Source organism: Stegodyphus dumicola, chromosome 10 (assembly GCF_044657685.1).
Source record: "Stegodyphus dumicola isolate Sdum_Otavi_A_Nest chromosome 10, ASM4465768v1".
In the NCBI taxonomy this organism is placed as follows: domain Eukaryota; kingdom Metazoa; phylum Arthropoda; class Arachnida; order Araneae; family Eresidae; genus Stegodyphus; species Stegodyphus dumicola.
The window spans coordinates 75,029,032-75,054,721 of record NC_140777.1 but is presented as its reverse complement, the minus strand read 5'-3'; the positions used below and the strand labels follow the sequence as shown (position 1 = coordinate 75,054,721).

The 25,690-nt window shown below is 33.9% G+C and overlaps 1 protein-coding gene across 1 annotated transcript; it reads right to left on the bottom strand.

The window, feature by feature from the left end:
• On the bottom strand, positions 1-23,544 carry LOC118185266 (U-scoloptoxin(16)-Sm3a-like). Its single transcript, XM_035355107.2, has 3 exons — positions 23,321-23,544; positions 7,955-8,075; positions 1-597 (listed from the first exon to the last, which is right to left on the bottom strand). The coding sequence occupies exons 1-3, from the start codon at positions 23,421-23,423 to the stop codon at positions 489-491; spliced, it is 333 nt and encodes a 110-aa protein (XP_035210998.1). The 5' UTR covers positions 23,424-23,544; the 3' UTR covers positions 1-488.
• Between the last annotated feature and the right edge of the window lie 2,146 nt (positions 23,545-25,690).

Below are 25,690 nucleotides of genomic sequence, written 5' to 3'. Positions count from 1 at the left end.
TCAAATTATTCATAATTTTTATTAAAAAGGATTTCATAAATTGAGCTAAAAACAATACAAATATTTCATACACTGAGTGCTGAATTTCTTTAAATTCAAATTAATCTTACTGCTTCAAGTATAGCATCTTATATAAGAAAGGATAAGAGTATGCTGTGTTGCTATATTAGTTGTCAGGTTTTTTTTTAATCACGAATAACAAGCTTACATTTTACTTTCTGATTTTAGAGCACTGTGCTAAGTAAATTAAAAACTTTAAAAACTAATAGGATGTACTTCCATTTTTATATTAGGTTTAACTAACATTTTACAGTATATTTTAAAATATAGGAAAAGTGACATGCTCTGCAGTTTTCAAATTACTCCTTTTCTTTTTAGCTTGATTTTTCACAAATAATTCATTTTTCTGCTCAGTCATAGGAAAAGTTCTTTTAAAAACACTTGGTTGTGTTCCACGCATATTTTTTGCTAAAATTGAAGGCTTTTTTTCACCACTCTATTCCAGGAGGGCATTCCACGTCTGGACAGCAGTCGGGATAGTTTTCTCCTCTTCCTGGTACTAGTCTGCATTCTTTAGGATATCCAATAGCGGAACATCTGCAATGTAATTACGAATGAAACAACACAAATTTCCACCTACCATGGAACAAAAAATTAATACTAGAAATAGTATTAGTCAGTCTTTTTTGGTATATTTCGCCTTAGATGGTTTTCATATTTGAGTTTAAATCTAAAAAAATACTATAATTTTTGACGTAGTGTAAATTTTGTTCATTTCGGGATATATATATTTTAAAGGATTTTAACCGACGAGGAATCACCTCTAAGGAAAGATTTCATGGTTCTGTTCGAATCTCAAGCTGGTAGACTCAAACTGTAACAAACTGCTTACAGCAAAAGCCAGTTAAGGTCTGCGTTGAAATTCGTGAACAAAAAGAGCTGGAAATTAAATATAATAATGTATTTATGTGCACTAATGCTTGCGAAAATTGCAACACCATGAAAGAATTCCGCAAATTGAACCAAACTTACATATGTAAAATGAGATAAAGCATGCAAATGATTAGAATTACAAAGCGATTGCGCATGCATGGAATGAGAACCGGCCGCTTGTTCCATGTATATAAATGACTGCAAAGTAGTGTTGAAATCTGTTTATCGTTCTCTGTCTGCGGTGAATGTTTAATTAGTGGTCAGTATGCCTCGTCAATAGCAGAGTGTGCCATACCAACAAATAACGGAATTCGAACGAGGCCGCATCGTCGGCATCCGACAGGGTGGACTTTCGTGTCGAGCAATCGCAGCTCGCACGCAGTGTAATGCCATAACATTGATGCGTGTTTGGAAGAAATGGACAGGAAGGTGAACCAAATAAGGCATTGGGACGCTAAACGGTGCAACAGCACGGAACGAAAGACACCTCATCCGCATGGCTGCGGCGGATCGTACAGCATCCTCTCGTGTGTTAAAACAACGCTGGAGCAAGGCTACAGGTACTGTGTTGCAGGTAACTCCACCGTTCATCGTCGTCTGCTGCAGCGTGAACTGTGTGCAAAGGTTCCTCTTCTCAGGATTTCACTGTCGCTGAATCACAGACAGCTTCGACTTCAATCGCACGGCAACATAGTGCGTGGGGCAAGAATTTGTTTTATCCAATGAATCGCTCCACAGTCTGGATGGGAGAGCACGCGTCAGACGTTACAGAGGAGAATGTCTGATCCCACAGTGTGTTTTCTAGCGTCATGCCACACAAATGCCTGACATTATGGTGTGGGGAACAATCGGATATAATTGCCGATCCCATCTAGTGCAGAGTGCGGACAACCTCAACAGTGATTGCACATTAGAGAAGTTGTAGAGTCAGAGATCCTCCCCATTCTTCGACGCATTCTAAGCGCTCTATTTCAGCAGGATAATGCCTGTGCACATGCTTCTCAGACTGCACAAGCCTTCTTTAGGTCACAACAAATTTCGCTTCTTCCACGGCCTGGTTATTCGTCGAATATGTCGCCCACTAAGCATGTCTGGAATTTCATCGGTCAGCGACTGGCTCGTACAGCTGTGGGGCACAAACTAATACTGAACTTTGGCGCCACATGGAAGGCCATTCCCCAGGCTTACATTCAGAACCTGTATGATCCAATGCCGTGAAATGTACAGGCATTCATTGCGTAACGTGGCGGACACACTAAGTACCAATTTCCGAAGTTCGTTTTGTTTTCTTTCTCTTGTAAATTTGATCGTTTACTTGTACCACTATCAGTAATTTTGAGGAATAACTTTCATTCCTTTACAACAACTCCTTCATGGTGTTGCATTTTCCGCAAACATTAGTTTATTAATAAACATAGAAGTAATAAATATTTATTAAATATTGTGACAGCTTATTTAAGTTTTAGCCAAACAATTAAAGGCTTATACTTCGTTTCGTCATCTACTAACTCAGTCAAGACTGTTAGGCTGATTTTATGACAAGAGGCATAGTTTGAAGAATCGTAAGCGGTATGATTTGAAGCAGACACTTGGTTGTCGCCGGCGCTGCTGCTTGCTTGTAGACAAAAAAAGCCGCTGATCAGATCAGAATAGGCGTGAACATCTGACATTTGGCACGTTTTGGTATACGTTGAACGTTAGCTCAGATTTTGTTTGTCGGACACGAGTGGTGCTGCAGCTTTGCGCAGAATTACTTGAGTTGTAGCTAATTTATATGTCATTAAATTTCTAGCGAGCTGCTGTAATCAAGAAAACCAAAATTTTGTGTTATATTATTTTAAGCTAAGCTTACTAGCGACGAGGAAATAAAGTTTTAAGTTAACTTTTACATTTTGTATGGTATCTTGCGTCGGTTGTCAGATTAACTAAAGGCGATAATTTGCCGACACGCAGAAGTGACACCTAAGAGTGAGCAAATGCTAAAAATAATTAGGTCGTTAAACACCCTTGAATACATAAATACAGTAGTGTCTCATGTAATGAATGTCCCGTATTGTGAGTACACGCGGTGAACTCCAGTTTCATCTCACATTAGTTGTAGGACTGAATTCTGTTTACTTTATATTTGAAAAATGTGTAAATACCCCTTCCCTAAAAAACAATCTGAAGGTAAGATAAGCGAAGAAACCAACGGCCAAATAAACATATTTCTTAATATTATATTACCCTTAGCTTTCCTAATAAAGCGAAAATAATAATATAAATAAGCGAAAAATTTAATAAATAATATTTTAATAAATAATTTATAATAATTTAAAATTTTAATAAATAATTTATAATAATTTAAAATTTTAATAAATAATTTATAATAATTTAAAATTTTAATAAATAATTTATAATAATTTAAAATTTAAATAAATAATTTATAATGATTTAAAATTTCAATGAATAATTTATAATAATTTATATTTTAGTAAATGATTTATAATAATAAGCGAAAATTTATTTAAATACTAGGAGGACGACGTCCTGGTCACAGCCAAATAGTGGCAGCCATTCTGATAAGCTAGGATGTTTACTTTGAGCTGGACATGGGACTGTCAAATAACCGTCCCGATGTGTTGACCGTTACGCCATAAGAATACACGCTAGGAGTTTCAGCTATTTGTACAGTTCAACAACAAGTACAATTATACAAACTAAATTTGTATAATTTAATAGTGTGCTGTTTTTGGAAAGAGAAACAAATGAGAATAGGCTAAAGCAAATATACTTAGGAAAGACTTACATATATTTTTGATAGCATTCCATCTAGGCATTAAAAATTAAATCAGTATGAACAGCAGCCTATTCTTAATTGCCTGCAAAAATATGATAAAACTTTCATAAAGTAAGAAATAAAGTAAAACCATCCTGATTTAGAAGGACAGCACTTTAGACAATTTCCCGAATTTTTACTTTCCAAAGAACCAAAAGCTGACATGAATGAAGATAAAGGAGTCTTTCTTCTGCAATGGAAGACTAGGAAAATGAGACTGAACGTATTATAAATCCCTGAAAATGTGTATATACATAAAATAAGTAAATATGTTTATAGTTAACAAATTAATTAAATTTCTAATGTTTCCAATATTGGCAGTATTTTTAGCCTACTCTCAATTTTTTACGTGGTTTTGTGGGTTTGGATCGAGCATTTTAAAATTATTCTCACTGTAATACACCGGAAATGGCGTTGGTTCAGTCCAATTTATGACCATGGGGCTTGATCAGCCAGGAGGGTCGGATTGCACTCTTATTGCACCGGAAACGGCGTCCCGTATAACGATAATGCTACGGCAGAGCGGATTATATACCAAGTCTGTTTCAGCTGTTATGGGTCATCACTTTCATTTATGGCACAACTTTATTATTATATTTATATTTCAACTTCGAGTTTTATCTTGTAGGGTTTATATTTATTTTAACTAACATTTATTTTAAGTTTAAACTATCTTTCCTGTCAAGCCTTACTTTCCCCTGGAATTGCCAATGCCAGAGTATGTAAATTTTAGTAGAACGCGCAAGGATTCAAATTATCAGCGGAAGTATTCTGAGTTAAATAGAAAGGAAACGAGTTCGAAAGGGTGCTTTTTTACTTCACGAGTGTTGAGGTGGCTAGTTAGAAATTGAAGAACCACGCGTTTCGGCCTGTGTGTTTGCCTCGGCAAATTGTTAATCTTTCAACGTAATATTCAGAGTTTGCTGAAGTATCAGCGGTATTTTAGAACGCGGTGAGGTTAGTTACGTTTAGAGAGCCTCGTAGTTAGTCACTTGTTATTATCTCTTTTCAGTTTCTTATTTTTATTTTACCGCCGGGTCGGCGTAGTTTGTGAGCGTCAAGAGCACGCATTTATAATTTCTAAAGTTGAATAAAAAGGGATTTAAACCCTTCTCAAGACTTTGGTCTATTTCCAGTTCTCAGCAGTCACCACTTTGTTGCGTTCAGGTTGGAAGCGCGCAACTTTACAACCTATTATTCCGACGGATCTACATATAAAGAAGAATCGGCAAGTTTACTGCTTTCCACTAGTCTTCAGTCTAGATTAGCGGAAGATTAGATATGCAAGATTAATATGCTTGCCTGTCTAATTTAATAATTTTCTTTTGTGACACCAATTAAATAGTACTCATATTACTCCATCTAATAAAGGAAACACTGAAGGTTTGATTTTGGTTTGGTTTATTCGACTACGGCAAATCACACGATGGCTATCTTCCCAAAGGGAAGGGATGTCTTCGTGGCAGGATTTTCTAAGGGAAACTGGCGAGTAAACACGTGATACATGGGGAAAACCACGAAAACTCCCATGCAGCAACCCGTTCGCCGAGGTTCGAACACCGGCTCGAATTACCAGTGTTCAGATACTTACCGTTGGTGAGCTCCTGAAAGTTTCAAATCATTTGTATCACCTATGTATTTGTTTTTGTATCACCTATACGAGGAAAATAAACGAATACTTGTGAATAAAGGTATAGAATATTAATGGTTGATTATTTGCCCCTAAAATGATACATAGTTCAGGAGAATAAAGACCAAATAAAACATTGATATTTTCTTTATATTTAACTAAATATTTAATACCAAAGATTTTTTTCTGTTACATATTAGAAGAAAATTATCCATCATTACTTTGTAAGTAAGAGAAATCATATGAGGAAACAAGCAAATTTAGCATTTAACCTAATAACTTGAAAAATTAAAACTATTAAAATTCCTCTCTTATATATGTTTAGTTTGAAAACTAAGCATACATAAGGAAACAGTTTTAATTCATACTGTTGCATAAACACGATAAATAAGTAATCCTTTCGAAAAATGATCATATTAAAAAAAATCCTAATAATGTTTAGGTTAAAAGATATTCTTAGCAAGTTTTCCCAAAACCTGTTGGACGTTTTGTTAGGTTGTAAGGATTACGTTAATTTTATTAACAGTTAAATTTTAAGTTCCTTTCCTGTTAAATTCTTAACTTCAACTTACTACTTCCAGCCAGAACGTAGTTTTGGAATCATTCTGAATACTTATTGAGGAGGAGCGGTATTTAAACCGTGAAGTCTACTTGCAGAGTTAGAGAGAATCAGAGTTTCTGATTTGCGCGCGTCTGCCTTTTGGCTACTCTCTCTCTCAAGCTGTTATTACGCTCGGTCGTACTCAGGCCCTTAGAAAGCTTCGTAGTCAAATAGAGTCAAAGGGCCAACTCGATTAGAATCTCGATACCTTCGGCTATATTTCTTTAGTTAATCTTAGTTTAATTTTTAGTCTCTTAAGATCAAGCCCAAGTGTCGGTTTTGATTGTACACTCCAAGGCGGAGTTTTGTTAAATCTGATTGAAATAATAAAGGGTTAGTTACCCTTCTATCTTGTTGTTTCTTGTTACACGAACTTAAGCGATTATTCGCTAACTAGTTCTTAAGATTCGTCACTTTCTACAGTAACTGAGAAATACACTAGTGAGAATCTTACAAGGTTAGCTTATATTACGGTATGATGAACGTACTATCCACTTCGCTTGGTGAGCATCGCCACTAAGCTAAGCTTAAAGATATTTAATGAACGTACTACCCACTTCGTTTGGTGAGTATCGCCACTAAGCTAAGCTTAAAGATATTTAATGAACTTACTATCCACTTCACTTGATGAGTATAGCCACTAAGATATTAATTAAGCTTAAAGATATTTAATGAACGTAATATCCACTTCGCTTGATGAATATCGCCACTAAGCTAAGCTTAAAGGTATTTAATGAACGTACTATCCACTTCGCTTGGTGAGTATCGCCACTAAGCTAAGCTTAAAGATATTTAATGAACGTACTATCCACTTCGCTTGATGAGTGTCGCCACTAAGCTAAGCTTAAAGATATTTAATGAACGTACTATCCACTTCGCTTGGTGAGTATCGCCACTAAGCTAAGCTTAAAGATATTTAATGAACGTACTATCCACTTCGCTTGGTGAGTATCCCCACTAAGCTAAGCTTAAAGATATTTAATGAACGTACTACCCACTTCGCTTGGTAAGTATATCGCCACTAAGCTAAGCTTAAAGATATTTAATGAACGTACTATCCACTTCGCTTGATGAGTATAGCCACTAAGCTGAGCTTAAAGATATTTAAAGAACGTACTATCCACTTTGCTTGATGAGTATAGCCACTAAGCTAAGCTTCAAGGTATTTAATGAACGTACTACCCACTTCGCTTGGTGAGTATAGCCACTAAGCTAAGCTTAAAGGTATTTAATGAACGTACTATCCACTTCGCTTGGGGAGTATAGCCACTAAGCTAAGCTCATAGATATTTAATTTTCATCCTACGTGTCTCTCCTTCTAAGACTGTTGCTAATCAGCGAGATTTAAGATATTTAATTTATCCTTGTCCTTTCTCATTTGCTCCTCTTTTCCAAGTCCATGCAAATCAGTCTCAAATCAATCCCAAGTCAATCTCTTAAATTTTGCAGATTTAGTTACAACCTTGCAAATAATTAAAATATTGCTCTCATGGTATAACATGAATTTTCATGTTCGTCTCATGATTCTCCTCAATAAAATATTTCTCTTTTGGGATGACGGTCAACACATCGAAACTGTTATTCGATGGTTCCGTGTTCAGCTCAGAGCAAAAACACAGTTTATTTTGATTCATACTTTGCGAATAAAATATTCTAACGACCATTATCTACGACGATTAGGAAAAAGCAATTAGCAGAAAAAAACAAAATTCGTGACAAAATTATTGCTAAATTTAACTCTGTTGGATTTATGTCGTTTACTTAGCAGTAATCAGTAAAAATTATGATAATTTCAAACTTGAATATGTGAAAAAATGTGAGATTTTAAAATTTATAAAGCTTAGAATTTATAATAACTGTTCGAAATTTGACTAAACATTTTCATTTCTTAAATGAGTGAGATTTTAATTGAAAAAATATATAATATTTAATATTCTTGAAGTAATATTTAACATGAAAGTGGAGTTCTTACCCATAAGCCAGGATATAGAGAACATCCCTCTGGTATATGCATTGCAATTGTTCGCATTGCGCTTTGTCATACCATACGGATCCTACAGGATGGCTGATCCAGTCATCATCGATGCATTCACCTGCCACATGCACATAAATAATTAAACAGCTTTCTATACAATACTAATTATTTTAACTCCCAAGAGATTTCTCTGTTGGAAGTAAAAAATACGCATTTATCATATGATAATGAGTAGAATAGCATTGGATTATGTATATATATATATATGTTATTCGCAAAGATCTCCTCAAAAATAAATATGATAAAGAAACTATTAGTAATAAATAGAACTAAATTTTTCTTCATTGTATTATAAGCAGGAAGATAAATTAAGAAAAGTAAAGTCAAAAATAAAAACTTGAAATCTGTTAACTTCAGATTACTATTTCATATTTCAAAGGGGAGTTCGATTTTGAATAATTAAGAAAAAATAATTAGTTTTGCCAATTCAAATCAATCCCAAGTCAATCTCTCCAAAGGAAGAACAGGACGTAGTCTTTGCATCCTGTTGTTCCTTTGGATAAAACTATATCTTTATTGTTAATTAGAATATTAGAACTCATTTAAAAACAAAGTCAATTTTAAAAGCTATGGTGACTGTCATTTTCCCACATTTCTTTTTTTTTTCCACCTAAAATTTGTTTAAATAAAAAAAAAAAAAAAAAAAAAAAAATCGAAAAAATTCATTACCGTTTGAATAGAATTTTAAGAGCAACATGTAGACAAATTTATATATATATATATATATATATATATATTTATATATATATATATATATATATATATATATATATATATATATATATATATATATATAAAATGCGATGGCTTTGCTCTACGCGAACAGGCAACCTCTAATTAACTTTCCGCAATTTCAGGATCTTCCCGCAATTTCAGGAGTGAGTGTGTCAGCCAGAAATTTATCCATCAAGTGTAAATAATAATACCTATTCATATGATAGTTAATAATGGGAAGCATTATATTTGAAATGAATGAGACTACAGTAATAGAAACAGGATGAAAAAGAATATCTATATGTAGTCCAGCTATTTTTTTCTGTCATCTATGCATTTATTCCCCCTTTTCTCTTCTTTTGTGATGGAGGCAGTTCTTTGTGATGCATGCAGTTTCTTTTCTTTTGTGATGCATTCAACAAATGATATTTTGAAATAATTTTTGTCACACTATTTTTTCTGTTGTCACTTGCAAGAGAAAATTTCTTAAAATTATCCACAGCCGGTTGTCACAAAAAAGATACCAGTTTTGCCGTTACACCGTAAACTGCTCTTGGATATCGTCGTCATCTTTTGAAGAAAAGAAGTCCTGTAAAGAAAACACAGGACTCAGATTTTGAAACAAGAACAAGAAATAGTAAATATACGAAGTAACATAGAGAAATCAGTTTTTTTTTTTGTTGCGACAGAAAAAAATCAGTAGGAGTCATAAGCCCTACAAAACACGATTTAAAATTTGTAAATATTGAATCGATATGTAGCCCAGAACTATTCTGATTTTCTCTGAGGATGGCACGATATAATGCAGTGAAATCACTAAAAGCGGAATTTGACAGGACCAAAGAAAAAGCTCAGATCTATCATAACTGTCGAAATACAACCAGCGAATACATTTGCCAATACTATATAATTTAGTTTATCAAAACACAGACATCACGAATAGCTTTAATTACGAAATATATGTGTTGTAAATCCGTTCCTAAATTTTAAACCATTCTTTATGAGAATGTTTATACATTTATATTGTTTGAAAGAAGTGCTATTAATTCTAAATGGTTGAAAAATTCTTTTTTTTTTTTTTTTTCCTTTCATAAAATTCTTCACTAAGAATAGAGACTCGTCTACATCCTTTCGATTTTCAAGATATTGCTGTTAAGGTTCTACCAACAAATATGAATGACAGAGCTAGGAATGGGCTCCCGATTCAAATTCTTTGGATCCACTTACTGCACGCAGCTACTGTTAAAATTCTATTTGTTGCTACTTGATTTTTTGGAGGTGTCAATTTATTTTTTTATCTTCCTCAGAATTAGTATTGCTCTGCAACCTGTTGTTTCTTTGAATATGTCTGAAAATTCTATGCAGGTTGTAATATTTTCGGCAGTGCTTACTAACTGGATATCGATACAACTATTTCATATCCTAGTTCCTATACAACTAGTTCATATCTTCCGAATTTTGTTTATGAACTTCCGAATCCGTATCGTTTGCACAGAAATCTAAACTCTTTTTGAAGCTATTTTTGATTATTTAAATGTTGCTCAAGACATTCGATAACAGTTTTGCTTCCAATACATTTCATTTAATGTTTACTCCCCATTCATTATCACAGACTTTAGATTAGTTGTCTTCTGCAAGCATGTTTTAAGCACTTAATAGCTCTTTCATACGCGCAGTTACTTTGTTAGCGAACAATTTTAACTTCAAAGATTTTACGATGGGAAGTTCACACAGTGTTGCTCAAATTTTAACGAAAATAAATGTTTTTTTCTTTTAGTTCGTAAAAATGAATCGAAATTCAATACATATGCCTGAAGCAATATTAAAGTTGTAGAGTTTCTCACTTTTATTCTACTAAATTAAATGTTGAGGAAACCAATGAACTGTTAGGCGAATTATCGCTTAATTCAAATAACAGAAATCGTAAACTCAAAAAAAGGTTAATTACCCTTTATTCATTCAAAAATAAGATGAACAGTCGGCCCCTTTAGTCGGGCTTAGAACAAAGACTCCACTCGAGCTTGAACTCAAAAATAAGATATTAGAACTAACTATGTGTAACTAATCGATTTAGCTGAAGCTAACATAATTCTAGCGTAGTTGGCCCTTAGTTTAAAACTAGCGGGAGAACTATCAAAAGGCACGTAATATACGGCCGAGCGTAACAGCAGTTAGAGAGACTTAGCCCAAAGACAAACGCGTGCTACTCAAGATTCCTAGCTCTGTCTCAAGAAGTAAGTTGAACTTTTCTTTAAGGGGACGGTGGGCTTTAAAATAGGTAAAAATCAACCAAAATATTGAATTTGCTTTTTTACCCTTGTAATATTCCATATACATAACTACATAGTATGCAAAAAACAGAGTTCAAATATTCTAATTTTTAAAGAAGTTTATAGCTCTTCACGCAGAACAGTCTCAGACAAAACTCGACGATGCACTAATTGGCGACGCACTAAAAGACTCTCTCTATGCGCTCGACGACCAACTCGGCGCTAGACTTCGAGACACTCGCTCAATGACAGACTATCAGCTCGCTAGACGAGGCATACACACACACTGACTGCGGACCAGCAGGGGTTATATAGCTTCCGGCTTGTGTTCGAGAACATTCTGGGCTAAACCGGTAAGAATTCCTTCCAGAAGGTTCTCCATCCGTCCATGGTACATTGCCAATTCTGTCGCCAAACGGGCGATTTCTCGCCAAATGTGGCAACCCTGCCTTCCCTTGCCATTTTATAGCAACCCTAAAACTGCTTTGCGGGGAAGCCATCTTACCCCGCCTGTTCGTAACACTATGAATGCTATACGCGTAGAACAGGAAGAAACAAATTTGTTTTCCCTACTCGTTGCAAAAAAGCGCGATCAACATCGCTTGAACCAAAGCCAAAAAAAGAAGGTTAAATGCTTGGAAAAAATAGAAATAGCAAAAAATATTGTAAAGCATTAAAAGGGTAATGTAAATGTAACAAATAAAGGTAAAACCTATGATGCGAGTGAATTTTAAAAGTTTCATTGGATATAATGCATAAATTGTTTCTATCTCTAATTTCGAATCAAATATAAATTTGCGATATATTATTTTTCTCTTATTTAATTAATTAGATTGAGATTAAAAATAGTTAAATGATACGAAAATGTCATCTAGTGTCTATATAATCATATTTAAAGCTAATTTGCTGTTTCTCACGGCCATGTATTAAACGTAAGTTTGAAGAAAAACTTTAAATTCGGTTTTTTCAAAACAAATTTTTTCGCAGTTCGCATGTCTTGAAAATGCTCCATGCGTCTCATTTTTAGTTAAAAATGAATGGTATTTGGAAGAAACTATCTTCTTATATGTTACAGTAGACCTGTGTATGCATTTTTGGATATGAGGTTATTAAGAAGGAAGTTTAAACTTGTGATAATGTTTAACAAAAGGTGACATTTTTCCGAAAACTGGGTTTAAATTCACAAAAATCCTTTTGAAAAATTTTTGATCCATCATATTCAATAACGGATACACAAAAACTTTTGTCAAATCTTTTATAACTAACTTAAAGGAAAAACTAGGAAAAAATAATGAAAATTAGCGCGCAAGGAGCATTTTAAATCTTTAATTAAAATAATTAATTATTGTTTTAAAATTTTTAATTTAAAAAAATCGAAATTTTCAAAATATATTTTATAAACTGATGTTATAATACGCGTATATATAAAATTTCTTGTTGAAAACACAAAAACTTAAAAAACTAATTTTTAAAGTCCACCGTCCCCTTAATACTATTTCTTACTCATTTGCATTCAACATGATTATAATAACTTATTCTGGTAGGGAGTTGTATGTTGAAACGAGGAACAATAGGAAAGGTTAACTAAATTAAAATAACTGTTATAAAAATAAAATATGCCTTACAAAGTCATCCGTGAATTTTTCGGAAAACAATTTTATATTTTTGAAACAAAGTGAGCTGTTATATAGCCTATAGTAACGGTAGTGTAAAATTAATCCCCCCCCCCCAAAAAGCACATTTTAGATTGGCATAAATTTTGTAAAGCTGTATCGATTTCGAGGGTAAATGACATAAGTACTCCTTCTTCATAAGGAAAATAATACATTGGGAGGGCGGAGTGAAGGGTCATGCATTAGGTCCAAACGAATACGCGGAGCCAAAAACGAGATGAAAAAATCTGATGTGTACACCACATGGAATATTAAATTATACGCATTTTTTCTTGCGTTTCGTTTACACTTATTGGATTGAATTAAATCTACTTCGCCGACAGTGCATAAGCCACTATAGAATAAATGCATTCTTTAAAATTCACTCTAGTATTTGTTTACCATAGCGATGCTCTGGCTCTAGATTCACTTAACAGTATTATATTTCGTTCATATTATAACTCATAACCCACAAAATTTATATCATTTAAAGAATAGAATTATCTAATCGTTGCCACATGTTCTATTCAAATACTACAATAAAGCTAGAATGATGCATAAAAGAAATTAAGCAAACAAAGCAAAAAAGAAACAGTTTTTCACAGACGATTGAGTATTTCTCATTCAATTAAATCAGTTCTCACTTCGCGAGAAGGCAAAAATACATGAAAACTCAAAATATCTATATTAAAAATTACGAAGTAAATCTTAAAAACTTATTTCCAAGAAAAAATTCCAGAAAGGATTAAGCAGGATTTAATTGGCAATAATAAATGAAGGCGTTATCTTTGTTTTTGCAAAGCTAAGTTTCTCTAGATTGGCAAAAAATCCACTAGTCTGCTGTTTCAAATGTAAACAATCAATGGCCACCATAAAAAAAAAGGGCTTAGCGGCACTTAAACAACTTTAAAATTGTTGATAATTCTAAAAATATTGCATACAGATTTACTAAAGGCATAAAAATCTTAACCGGAAGATAAAAACAACATAATGCAATCATTTTTAAAGCAAAAAATGTACAATTTACAAACATATAAGAGTAAAGAAACTGACATCACTGAGCCGGGTGACAGAGTGGATATATATAAATATATTTATATACGTTTGGTGCGCCGATTGCAACCAAAATACGAGGTTCACATCTACATGTTACAGCAGTCGTATATACAAAATTCCAACGTTCTGAGGCTACTCGTTTTTGAGTTATGCGAGATACGTACGTACATACGTTCGTACAGACGCCACGAAAAATTCTCTTCAGAATTCATTTTAAAGCAGTTTTATTTTTTTTTTTTATTTTTTTTTTATTTATTTTTTTTTTTTGAGGAAACGAGTCTTTTATTCTGTTCTTACGTACAGATATCACGCAAAAACATCGTTAAATTACATTCAATAGCGGTCAAAATGGATATTTTCGTTGAAATATGCTGCCTGAAACTTTTCGCGATTACAATACTTCCTTTTTACTTCGTACAAGGAAGTAAAAAGTATCAACTACTTAGCATAAAAGAAATTAAAAGAACAAAATCAAACATGATGTATTAGAATTTTATTAACCTTGGAGGATGATTTGGAAATAATTTCATTAAAATCAGTTGATTTGCATGATTATGGAAGGCTTCAAATGCATGACCTCAATACGAAATTTTAGAGTTCGCTTAATTGGAACGATATTACGACTAACAGTAATGGAGAGGAATGTTAAAACAACCTACAGAAGGTCGTTCTTACTTTATAGAAACGATTTTCTATTTTCTCGTTAGAATTTTGAGATAAAGATTTGGCATTTTCAATGTTAATCGTCTGGTACTGTTTTGTTTTTACTGGAATGCAGAATAAGGTATTTACTTTGGAAATGGCTCCTAAAATTAATAGATGGCCCGAAGGTTACATTGTAGAGTCATCAGGAATTTTTCAAGCAAAAAACGGGAAAAATGAGCAATGTCCTCTCCGGGACTAGAATCTGGAACTGGGAATTAGGGTCCAATCGCCAAATCTTGGTAGCGACGAATTATTGTTCACCACCTTTTAGACCTGCACCACTGTGAAGTCATTAATGTTTTTTTTGGGGTGGGGCAGGAGAGGTGAAAAGTGTGCAATGCCCTCTTCGGGACTCGAACTTGGAGCTCTTGAATGCGCGCCGAGGGTGCTACCATTACACCACGAAGGCATGAAGAAAGAAGAGGAAAAACCTCATGACATAAATGCATTTTCCGAAGAAAATATCCGCATAAAAAATTGTAAAGCGGTGTAAATATCGATGTTATTGTTTTCCAAAGAAAGATATTTTTAATATGTTAAATCTGAGAGAGGAAAAAGCTTGTAGTGAAACATAAAAGTGAAGAAGTGGCAGCAGAATCACATTCTAAAACTGTTGGTAGTCTTGTAAATATTAAGAAAGTGAAATCTCTGAATTTAAAAGAAATTCCATCGACTTTCTAGAAGATCCCGAAAGAATCTTCCAGACTCTTATCCTGAAAGAAAAACCATCGATTTTTTAGATCTACGAGACGATCAATTGCATCGGAACTAGGAATGCCTTTGGCACTGTAAGCAAGATCATTCACAATGATTTGAAGCTAAAAAAAGGTAGTTCATCTGTTTTTTCATAAGCATATCGTGAAAAGAAAAGCAAATCGCAGAACATCAAATGAAAAACACGCAGCTGCTGATAAATGGAAAATTGTGGCAACGCTTGATGAGGATATTATTCTACTATGTATTTAAGTGACTGTACTAAAAAGATCAATATTCTATTGTTCAACTGTCGAACATGACCGTACAAAACGCCTTCGTCAATATACAGAGAAGTGCCGCCCAGACGGTGAAGTAGGGCGATACGAAACGAAAGACGATACGAAAGGGCCTGGTTTCGAATTCCGAAGAAAGCATTGTTGTGCTGTTCGTCCTTTCATAGGAGGCAAAGGTGGGCCACCTATTAGGTGCCTCCATAATAAAATGACCACCGCTTCTGGTCTTAGTAGTGGCCAACGTCTGAATGATGACTTGTGCTTGCCATTGGAAAAAAATCTATGTGTAAAAAAAGGAATTTAGAACCAATTTTTCAAAAAGAACCAAAAATTAAAATTAAAATAAATAAATTTAAAAAAAAAACTTTTAAATGCAGAATTAGAATTTTGAAAATGCTAAAAGGAAAACTCAATTAAACTAATACAAGAAAAACCAAAAAATAAATAATGTAAAAAAAGAACATGAAAGAAGAGGAATTTAAACAACTCCGACATAACGTCTTCAAGAGGAGGATACGCCGAAATTGGGCTAAGATTAATTCAATATACTATCATATTTAGAATATTTTAGAGCCAATTTCTGATGAAAAACTGCCATCCTTATATGGAAAGGACATAGATGAAGTTGAGTTTTATGTTGATAAAGCATCTAGTCACGTATCTAAGTCAACTGTGCCGCTTATTTAGCAATAAAACAATCAGAAAGAGGAATAAAATGTATCCTGTTTACTAAAGTACCTTGTATACAATCAACTGACGTTTCTCCGACACACTGTCGCGCGTTCAATTACTTAAAATGAGCCTTAGGAAAACGGAACCCAAGAACACTAAACGGACTTTGAAAAACGGCTCAAGAGGAGTGGGATAAAACCGATGTGACGATGCTAAGAAAACGTTTACTGTGATGCAAAATTCGAGCTAGAGCTATGACCAAGAATCAAGGCTATCAGGTGAAAGTAAGTCGCTGCAAGAAATACGTCCTTTATGCATAAAAATTAACTATCAAAATTGTTTAAATAAAGTGCGAACGACCTCTGTGTAAATTCTCTCTGGTTCTAGAGTCATATTACCCTAGAACCTCAGACTGAAAGAAAAGCATTTTAGATTCGTAGTTGTTTCATATACAATCTAGGCTAGTTTAAGTCTATGATTTTGCTTAATTTTAAATTTTACATTGGCATTTGTCTTTATATTTATGCAGCTAATGTAACGTCTTTATATTACAAAACCATTTGCTTCTACAACTACGATTAAACACTTTTGAATAATATTAAAATGAAAACAACTTTGCATAGATTTTGGTAAACAAATGAAGAAGTTAGCATTAAGTATATAATTATTACTAACTGAAATTCCATTGGAGCTTAGTATAACTTAATTACTGTTGCCTTATGTACCTAAATTAATTTTCTCTAAAATTCATTATGTGTCAGAGCTTATATGATTCAACTGAATCATACTCATTGACATGTTATGATGAAAAAAGGGAAAATGTGAGGATTTCATTGGTCTTTAGTTCATTCTCAATTATTTGAAAAGATATTAATAATATACGAGGAAAGAGAAGGAAATATTTTAGAACAAATGGCAAAAACAATGAATGATTTTTAATAAAATGAAATTCAGTGAAACGTCTCAGAAAAGCAGAAAACAAGGAATAGATTATTGATTTGACTATTAGTTACTTTTAGTTAAAATTACATCAGTCTTATGAGACTAATGGGAAATTTTGATTCAAAATAACGCAATGGATGTAGTGATTGTTATTTGCGTAATTAATTTCTTAATGAGCTGAGGGAGGGGAAAGCAAAACTTAAACAACATTTTTTCTTTTCTTTCCCTCCTCAATGTTAAATTCATCCGAGTTCTGAATGTTCCTTAGGAAAGAAAATGCCAATGGATAATAAGAGACAGAAAACTTCGCAGTATAAAACGACATATTTCCTTTGCTTGAAAAACCTTAATTACCTTATATTAACATATGAATAATTTAATATGAATTATATAAAGAAGTTCAGGAGTTTGGCTGTAATATGTGGGGCTAAAGTCCTTCACACTACAGCGTACCATCCCCAATGCAATGGGAAAATTGAGAGGCTTCATAGAACGTTGAAGACTACAATAAAAGCACATAATAATGCTCAGTGGACTGAAACACTACCAACAGTTCTGTTGGGCCTTAGATCTGTTTTACGATGTGACACAAATCACTCGATTGCCCAAATGGTATATGGGACAAGCATTAAACTACCTGGTGAATTTTTTGATCCACTCAGTTTCAAAGTTGACCCAGCTACCTTTGTGGGTAAGCTGCTAAACTAGTACATGGATAACTTAAAACCGAAAAAATACGATGTGCTACCCATCAGAAAGTTTTTGTCCACAAAGATTTAAAGTCATGCTCCCATGTTTTTGTGAGAACAGACAAAATGAAAAAGCCACTTGAACCAACTTACATGGGACCATTTCAAGTATCTGACAGAAATGAGAAATATTTTTTTGTGCTTTTTAAAGGCAAAACAGTTAATATTTCTATTGACAGACTAAAGCCCGCATACATGCTAACTACTGATTCTGATGCTGTTCCTGACAAAGTGGTTATGGATAACAAAACTAACCAACATTCCCAAGCTTTCCCAAGCTATGAAAAACTATTACAGCCCAGACCCGTTACGGTAGACAGGTGAAATTGCCCGTCCAGTTTCGAGATTGAAATTAAGCCTACAACTGTCTCTCCGTTCCTCACCACTTGTACTTAGTGTCGTAACTTAGTTACTGGTGCGGAAGTAATGTTGGCAACTACTCTGGTAAAAGAAAAAAGAGAAGAAGAAGATAGTTATTGATTCGAGCTTTTTTGGCAACAGAAAAAGACCAGACGATAACCGTAGAACTAGCGTTTGTTTATTTATAACTTTAACTTGAACTCGATTTTTGGGAACTTTTGAATCGGCTGTAATAGAATACTGTTGTTTAAACTGCGTGTCTTTTAAATAAAATAGTAAATAGTGCAACTTGTGTTAATATAAAGTTCACTTAACTTAATTAATTTATAATTTCATATGAAAAGAATGTGTAACCATAATACTATTGTTGTTTCATCAGGAACTTAAATAAACCTTTAACTTCGATGCGCCGTCGCAAGCGTGAAATAATTCCTACTGTGAAAGAAAGATCTGAGTGATAAGATTGCTTATTGATGGTTCGAATTCCAGGAAAGGCATGGCTATTTGTAAGTATAGTGTCTATGCGACTTTCGAGCACTCTAAATATGCGGCGAGCTGAAATTCCTCTCGACAGGTTCATGGTAGGGGAAAGGGATGGGAGTTCTTGGATCCATCCAAAACCCGGGGTGCTCGCCTTCAGAATTGGGGGCGGAATTGAGCAGAGTCATACTGTCATCTGCATGGTGTCCAAGGCTTTTGCCAACGACAGGCACAATCTTGCTTCCTGGCCACGATGAATTTCGTGGCTTGCTCTGATATCAGACAAGCAAAATTAGCCACAACAACAAAAGTAAGACGTGCATGATAATACCTGATACTAAGATACTAAGTTGATATATACTGTATTTCTACTGCACTGTGGCAGTACTTCCCAGTAACAGGAGAGACTTCCCGAAGAACCTGGCTTTGTGGAGAACTCAGGTGGATCCTGCGGCAGGAGGTCGTCAGGAGGAGATGATACCTGAAGGCCTACGAAACGCATTCATATAAATCTGAAGTCATTTCTGGGTATAAAATTTATGAATCTCTGCATAAATTAAATTCAGCACAACATCGAAAAGTTGTTTGAACTTTCTTAATAAATTCAACCAGGAATTCAGAGTTGATAAATTGATCTGAAGTAGACTGCAAAAATTCAGCCTGTATTCGATGTATTTGCTGTACAGAGAAGTAGAATCTCATTAAATAATTATCAAGAAAAAGCAGCCATACCTTATAAAAGCAAATCGAGATATTCTAAACTGTTAAAAGAATTAGAAAACATCTCATTCTTAACTTTGCAACTACAGAAAAGGTTTTCCTGCAGCATAAGGAGAGCATACTTAAATAGAGGTGGCCAGGAGGATACATCAATTCAAACCGAACACTTTCTTATTATCGAATATAGGTCAAAAATAAGTCAAAAAAGACGGGAGTATGTTAAGATTAGCTCTTTCATGACTTTTATAGCATTCAGTTTACGAAATAACAACCAGTCTAATCATTAAATTATGGCTATTTTCTGTGTACCTTTTCTTCTATGCAGGAAATTTAATCTGTTCACGTTCATTGTATTTATAATAAAATTTTCTAATAAACTATGCTTATTAAAGTTATAATTTTTTTGAATTAAAGATGATATAGGGTGGGAGGAAGCAGCTGCAACGGAAAAGCGATTTTGTTACATTTGGCTGAAATTCGGGAATTTCGAAACTAATATTTTCTCTACATATATTTTCAAATTTATTATTGGTAAATTAATGACGGAGGGAGTAAAAGTAATGTTGAACTTGGTAAGCCCCATTTGCTATTTGCTAGGACTTCAAAGAGAAATGGCATAACATTTATTTACACAATGCTTTGTGGCCCACCAGCGGCCGAGCGGTAAAGTCGCTGAACACTGGTAGTTCGGTTCGAGGTTCGAATCCCGCGAACGGGCTGGCTGCATGGGCGTTTTCGTGGTTTTCCCCATGTGTAACGTGTATACGAGCCAGTTTCCCTTAGAAAGTCCTCAACGAAAGGCATCCCTCCCCTTAGGCAGATAGCCCTCGTGTGCTTTGCCATTATTAAATACACCAACACAATACTTTGTGCCTCAAATGTTTGAATCTAATGAATTCAATTTTGAAAATATATGTTAGTTTATAAACTACTAAATTAAATTTGAAAATGATTATTTTAACTCTTTTTTTGTGTGTAAAACGTATAATAACAATTCTTCTTATACTTCATCATTTTAATATGTATATACCTTTCTAAAAGAATATACATTTGAAGGTGTATGATAAATTACCTAGTGAACGGTTCTAAATAGTATTTGTGAGTACTTCTTTTACCCTAATTTTAATTTTTCATTACGTATGGCCTTACAGTTATTATTAAATGAAATTTCATAACAATGGATCATCGATCAAAGAATTCCCTAACCACCATTTCATTAACCCACATTTATAACAAAAACATTTTTCCCCCATTTCTCTTTTTTATTTTATTTTCACGACCGAAAATTAATAGTTTAATTCAGTTATAAATTTTCATATTAATTTTTTTCTCGCTTCTTTTATTTACTAAACTGGAACTTTCTTTGGACATTGTTGTCAAAAATGATTCACGCTTTCTAAGAATATTTTCATTTCAAAATTCACATGTTCGAAATAAAGCTGATTTTTAATTAACGAAATACATTTATATGCATTTAAGTAATTTACAAAATGGTTTTCTTTTAATCTAGAGCGAAAATGTCAAATAGTCCTTTCCCGCCAATATCATTTAAGACGTCCTTACTTCCTTCGACGTTAAATAAAATGCTTTAAATGGCTCAAATATGCAATAGAAGTTTATATTATAATTATAAAATGAGGCTATTATTTGTTGCAAATTTAACAAAACTATAAAATATGCAAGCTGAGTTCTCATATATGTTTATGACATGCAAAAATCATGTACTTAGATTCATTGAGTACAAAACAATTGATGATTATCTTTTAGATGATTGAAAATTCAGAAGTAGAATCTTATTTCTTAGAAAAATATAATCTTATTTAATTTTATTTGCAGATTTATTCACTGAGCTACTCAGAACTGTTTTACTTTTTCTCAAAAATTAAGGTAGTCAGTCTTTACATATTCTGGTATAATATATAAACAGACTGTATATACTGAATAATATATATAGAGTGAGCATACACTTCAGTTTGTATAATAGTTATATTCTATTACGCCTATCTCAAGACAGTCAGTCTGTATGTACTGGGTAATATATATAAATTGAGTATATACTATAGTCCATATATACTTCAATAGTTATATTCTATTACCCTCATCTCAAGGCACTCACTCTGTATATACTGTATAATATATATGTAAATTGAATATATACTACAGTATCTGTATATACTTTAATGTTATATTCTATTACGCCTATCTCAAGACAGTCAGTCTTTATGTACTGGATAATATATATAAATTGAGTATATACTATAGTCCATATATACTTCAATAGTTATATTCTATTACCCTCATCTCAAGGCACTCACTCTGTATATACTTTATAATATATATGTAAATTGAATACATACTACAGTATCTGTATAAACTTTAATGTTATATTCTATTACGTCTATCTCAAGATACTCACTCTGTATATACTGTATGATATGTATAGATAGAGTATGCACTCCAGTCCGTATATACTTTACTAGTTATATTCTGTTACACCTATCTCAAGATACTCAGTCTGCATATACTGTGTAAATCATATATATATTACAGTCTGTACATATTTTTGTAGTTATATTTTATTACGTCTATCTCAAGATACTCAGCCTGTATATACTGTATAATATATATAGATTGACTATATACTACAGGTGTAAAAGTTATATTCTATTACGTCTATCTTAAGGTACTCAGTCTGTATATACTATATTATGTACGTATAATATATATAGATTGAGTATATCTACAGTTTGTATATACTTTAATACTTATATTCTATTACGCTTATCTCAAGTCCTAGGCAAGGATAAGGCCCTTAAAAGACGTTAAATTTCATCGGTTTGGGTAATTTAATTTATATTAAATCCTTAACAGAGCTTTGATTGAAGCGCTGAAGGATGAGTGCTGATATTGCACGAAGTCTTAAACAAAACTTTGTTTATCTTTAAAACAGAAAGAGGACTATGAAAATAAATTCGGAAATTATTTTTCCCCTTACACTTGCATAAAGTGAGCATAGCTCTGTCACTAAATATACGGTCGACAGTACTTTAGGCCCACCAGCGGCCGAGCGGTAAAGTCGCTGAACACTGGTAGTTCGGTCCGAGGTTCGAATCCCGCGAACGGGCTGGCTGCATGGGCGTTTTCGTGGTTTTCCCCATGTGTAACGTGTATACGAGCCAGTTTCCCTTAGAAAGTCCTCCACGAAGGCATCCCTCCTCTTAGGCAGATAGCCCTCGAGGCTTTGCCATAATCACACACACACGACAGTAATTTAAAGAATCATCTCTATACGCTAGATATAAAGAGATTATATATATATATATATATATATATATATATATATATATACTATATTTAAAGAGGCTGGAAATCAAAGTATTCGTAAGCAAAGTAATTTGCTTACGAATAAAAAGTAATTTTAATGTTACTTTTGTTAATTGTTCAGAATGGTGCTGGACACAAGTGAGTATATTTTAGTAATGAAATTCTTTTATCAACTATTTTTCTATATATATATACATTAATTTATATGGACTAAATAATACATCTTTCGCAAAATAATTTCTGGCTGTATTTTTAATGCCTGCTAAATTTCAGTAGCAAAGAATAAGAAAAATTTGGGAAGCAAAATAAACACGAATAAATAAAAAATATATTAATTACATATACATAATAATATGTCTAAAAATTTCTTTTAAAGAGTATTGTTTATTTGTTAACGTTATACATGCATGTTATAAAAAGGAATGATTTTGTCATACGTATTTTCCCCTTTCTTTGATACTTAAATTTATAACTCTCTACATTAGCTAAAAATTTATATTTTTATATTCACACAGTGCATCTTCTGTTGTAGAGGAAAAAAAGACTGAAAACCCCGAAATATACAATATAAAATAACCTAAATGTAGACTTTATTACTACATTTCCGTTTACTCAACATTTCTTTAAAGTTTTGCGAAATTAATTAAATTAAATGATTAAATGTGCTCACCTTCTCCAAACATTATCGGTTGCATGTATGTGTATCCATCGCAGCAAGCAAACAAGAAAAAAACTGTTAGAACACAAGAAGAACATATCAGCAATCTGTTCATTTTGCAGGAAATAAAGATTTAGAAATTAGATCTTATTTATACAGGTAACAAGTTCATGTTTTGACGTCCTTTCTTTCTTCTTACAAAATAGCTAAAGGTCATTCCTAATTTTTCTACTGAATTTAAGCGAAAAACCGCAAAAACGCACATAAAAAGATTACTCCGAGTAAGAGATTAGTTTGTTTCCGGGTCATAGCGGAAGTTGACCTCTACTTCCTTTGAACCAAACGCAGACAAAGCAGGGAAATTCAGTCTAAACATGAGTATATTTTAGCCTTCGTGGTTTGTTTAAAATGTGGTTAGACTTGTGCAATATTTAGGGATGCAGTCAGTTCCTGTTTCGCATGCAAATGATCACAAAGTTCCAGTAGCGGCGTGCATCTCTAATGTTAAAGTTCAAAAGTTTTACTTTTTCTTGTCAATTGTTCTAAGTTAAACTGCACATATTGGAATGTATGCAGTTTGGCTTTGAACAACTGAAGTTTGCAATGACATACAGAGAAAATAAATAAAAATAGGTAGGATTGTAGGGTGTCCCTTATTTTGCTCAACAAATTAGTTTAGCACCTTTTCTAAACCTCTCATTTTCCTCTCTCACACTTCCTCGCCAGGATGTAAATTTAAAGTTAAGTGAAGTGAGTATTTAAACGGATGAATCTTGTAGTTTATTCAGAGCGTGATTTCGCTAGTCAGCGCAAGTTACTAGTTTGTCCTTGCTGCTACGCTGAGTTTCTGGTACGCCTTCTGGTCATTTAACAAATACAGCGCCGGGTAGGTTGTTGAGTAAGCCTAGTTAGCCTAAAATTAAATTGTTAATCCAGTACTAGTCTTTATCTTTGAAATTATTGTGTAGCTAACTATTCTTAAGTTCCACTACATATCGTCGGTGTTAGTGTAAGCACGAAGTTCGTGCATTTGTGTTCAGAATTTGATGAATAATAAAGGGTTGTTATACCCTTCTTCTGTGCTGGTATTCGTTTACGCCTTTGCGAGAAGTTGCCAGTAAGATCACGTCAACTGTATGACAGCTAAGAAGGTCAGATCGTACAGGATAAGCCTACCTTTATAAATTTATCTATTTCCTCTGAAGTCTCGACTACAAAACTACGTACGCATTTACATGTGTACCTGAGAATGATGCACGGACACATGTGTACTGAATTTATTTATTACTTTTGTTGAATGCAGATGCTTATGTATTTGTCTTAGGACTAAAACTAAGTATTGGTAATTAAATTTGATAGGCTAAATCAATCAGTAAAAGTGCTCTTCTAATCGTGGGCCGTAGTACCATGTTATTTGCTTGACTGTGCCTCGAAAGCATTGCCATAATATTAACAAATGGTCATGATTTGCGAGGTAGAAGGTTGTGGAGACATCAGTTTTTTTTTTAAAGAAGGAGAGATGAAAAATGAGCAAGCCCTGGCCGGAACTCGAACCTCTTGAATACGCGCCGAGTATGCTGACTATTACACCACGAAAGGTATGCTAAGAAGGCGGGAGAAATACCTTATACACTCCCCCTTTCAAAGGGCGACTGAGGATTAGGAGACCCAATCGCCAAATCAAGGTGGTGCAGAATCATCATTCACCACCTTTTTTACTTCTGACGCCACTGTAGAGGCATTAGGTTTTTACTTAAACGTACACAAGCGCGTCTGAGGAGCTCTGACTTTGGATAAAGGATATAAGCGTACTTGAGATTTTCGACGATTTTTGTGCGTTCGTATTTCTTCCCAATATTTGCTGTGTTTCTCTCAAAGAGTGGGTAAATTTTATAAGGTATCAGGTAAAACGAATAGCCGCGAACTTATGAATCATGGAATAAGATGGAAAATTGTCGGTGGATTGAAGGCAGGCCAGTCATAAGCGTATAGTTCAGTGCAACGCCCAATGCTGTCTGTACATTTTCAGAACACTTGATCCATATCGAGAAGATCAGGACAAGGTCGATCGAGATGAATAATTACGGATGAGGATCGTTATTGGGTAATTTCAACACGACGACACGGGTCTGCTACAGCTTCACAGCTCTCCCTTTTATGTTGCCACTGGATGTGAGCTGCATGTTGCCACTGGAACTCGAGTTTCAACGTCTACAATTCCTGGAAGGCTTTATTAGATAGTACCGTACGTTCGAAGACCCCTCTGCCACGGTATAGAGGTCAGGGATCCGACTGCGATACCGAAGGGCTCGGGTTTGAATCCTAGAGAAGGCATGGATGTAAATTGCCTGTCCCTTAGTAGGAAGTAATGGTGCCCACCTA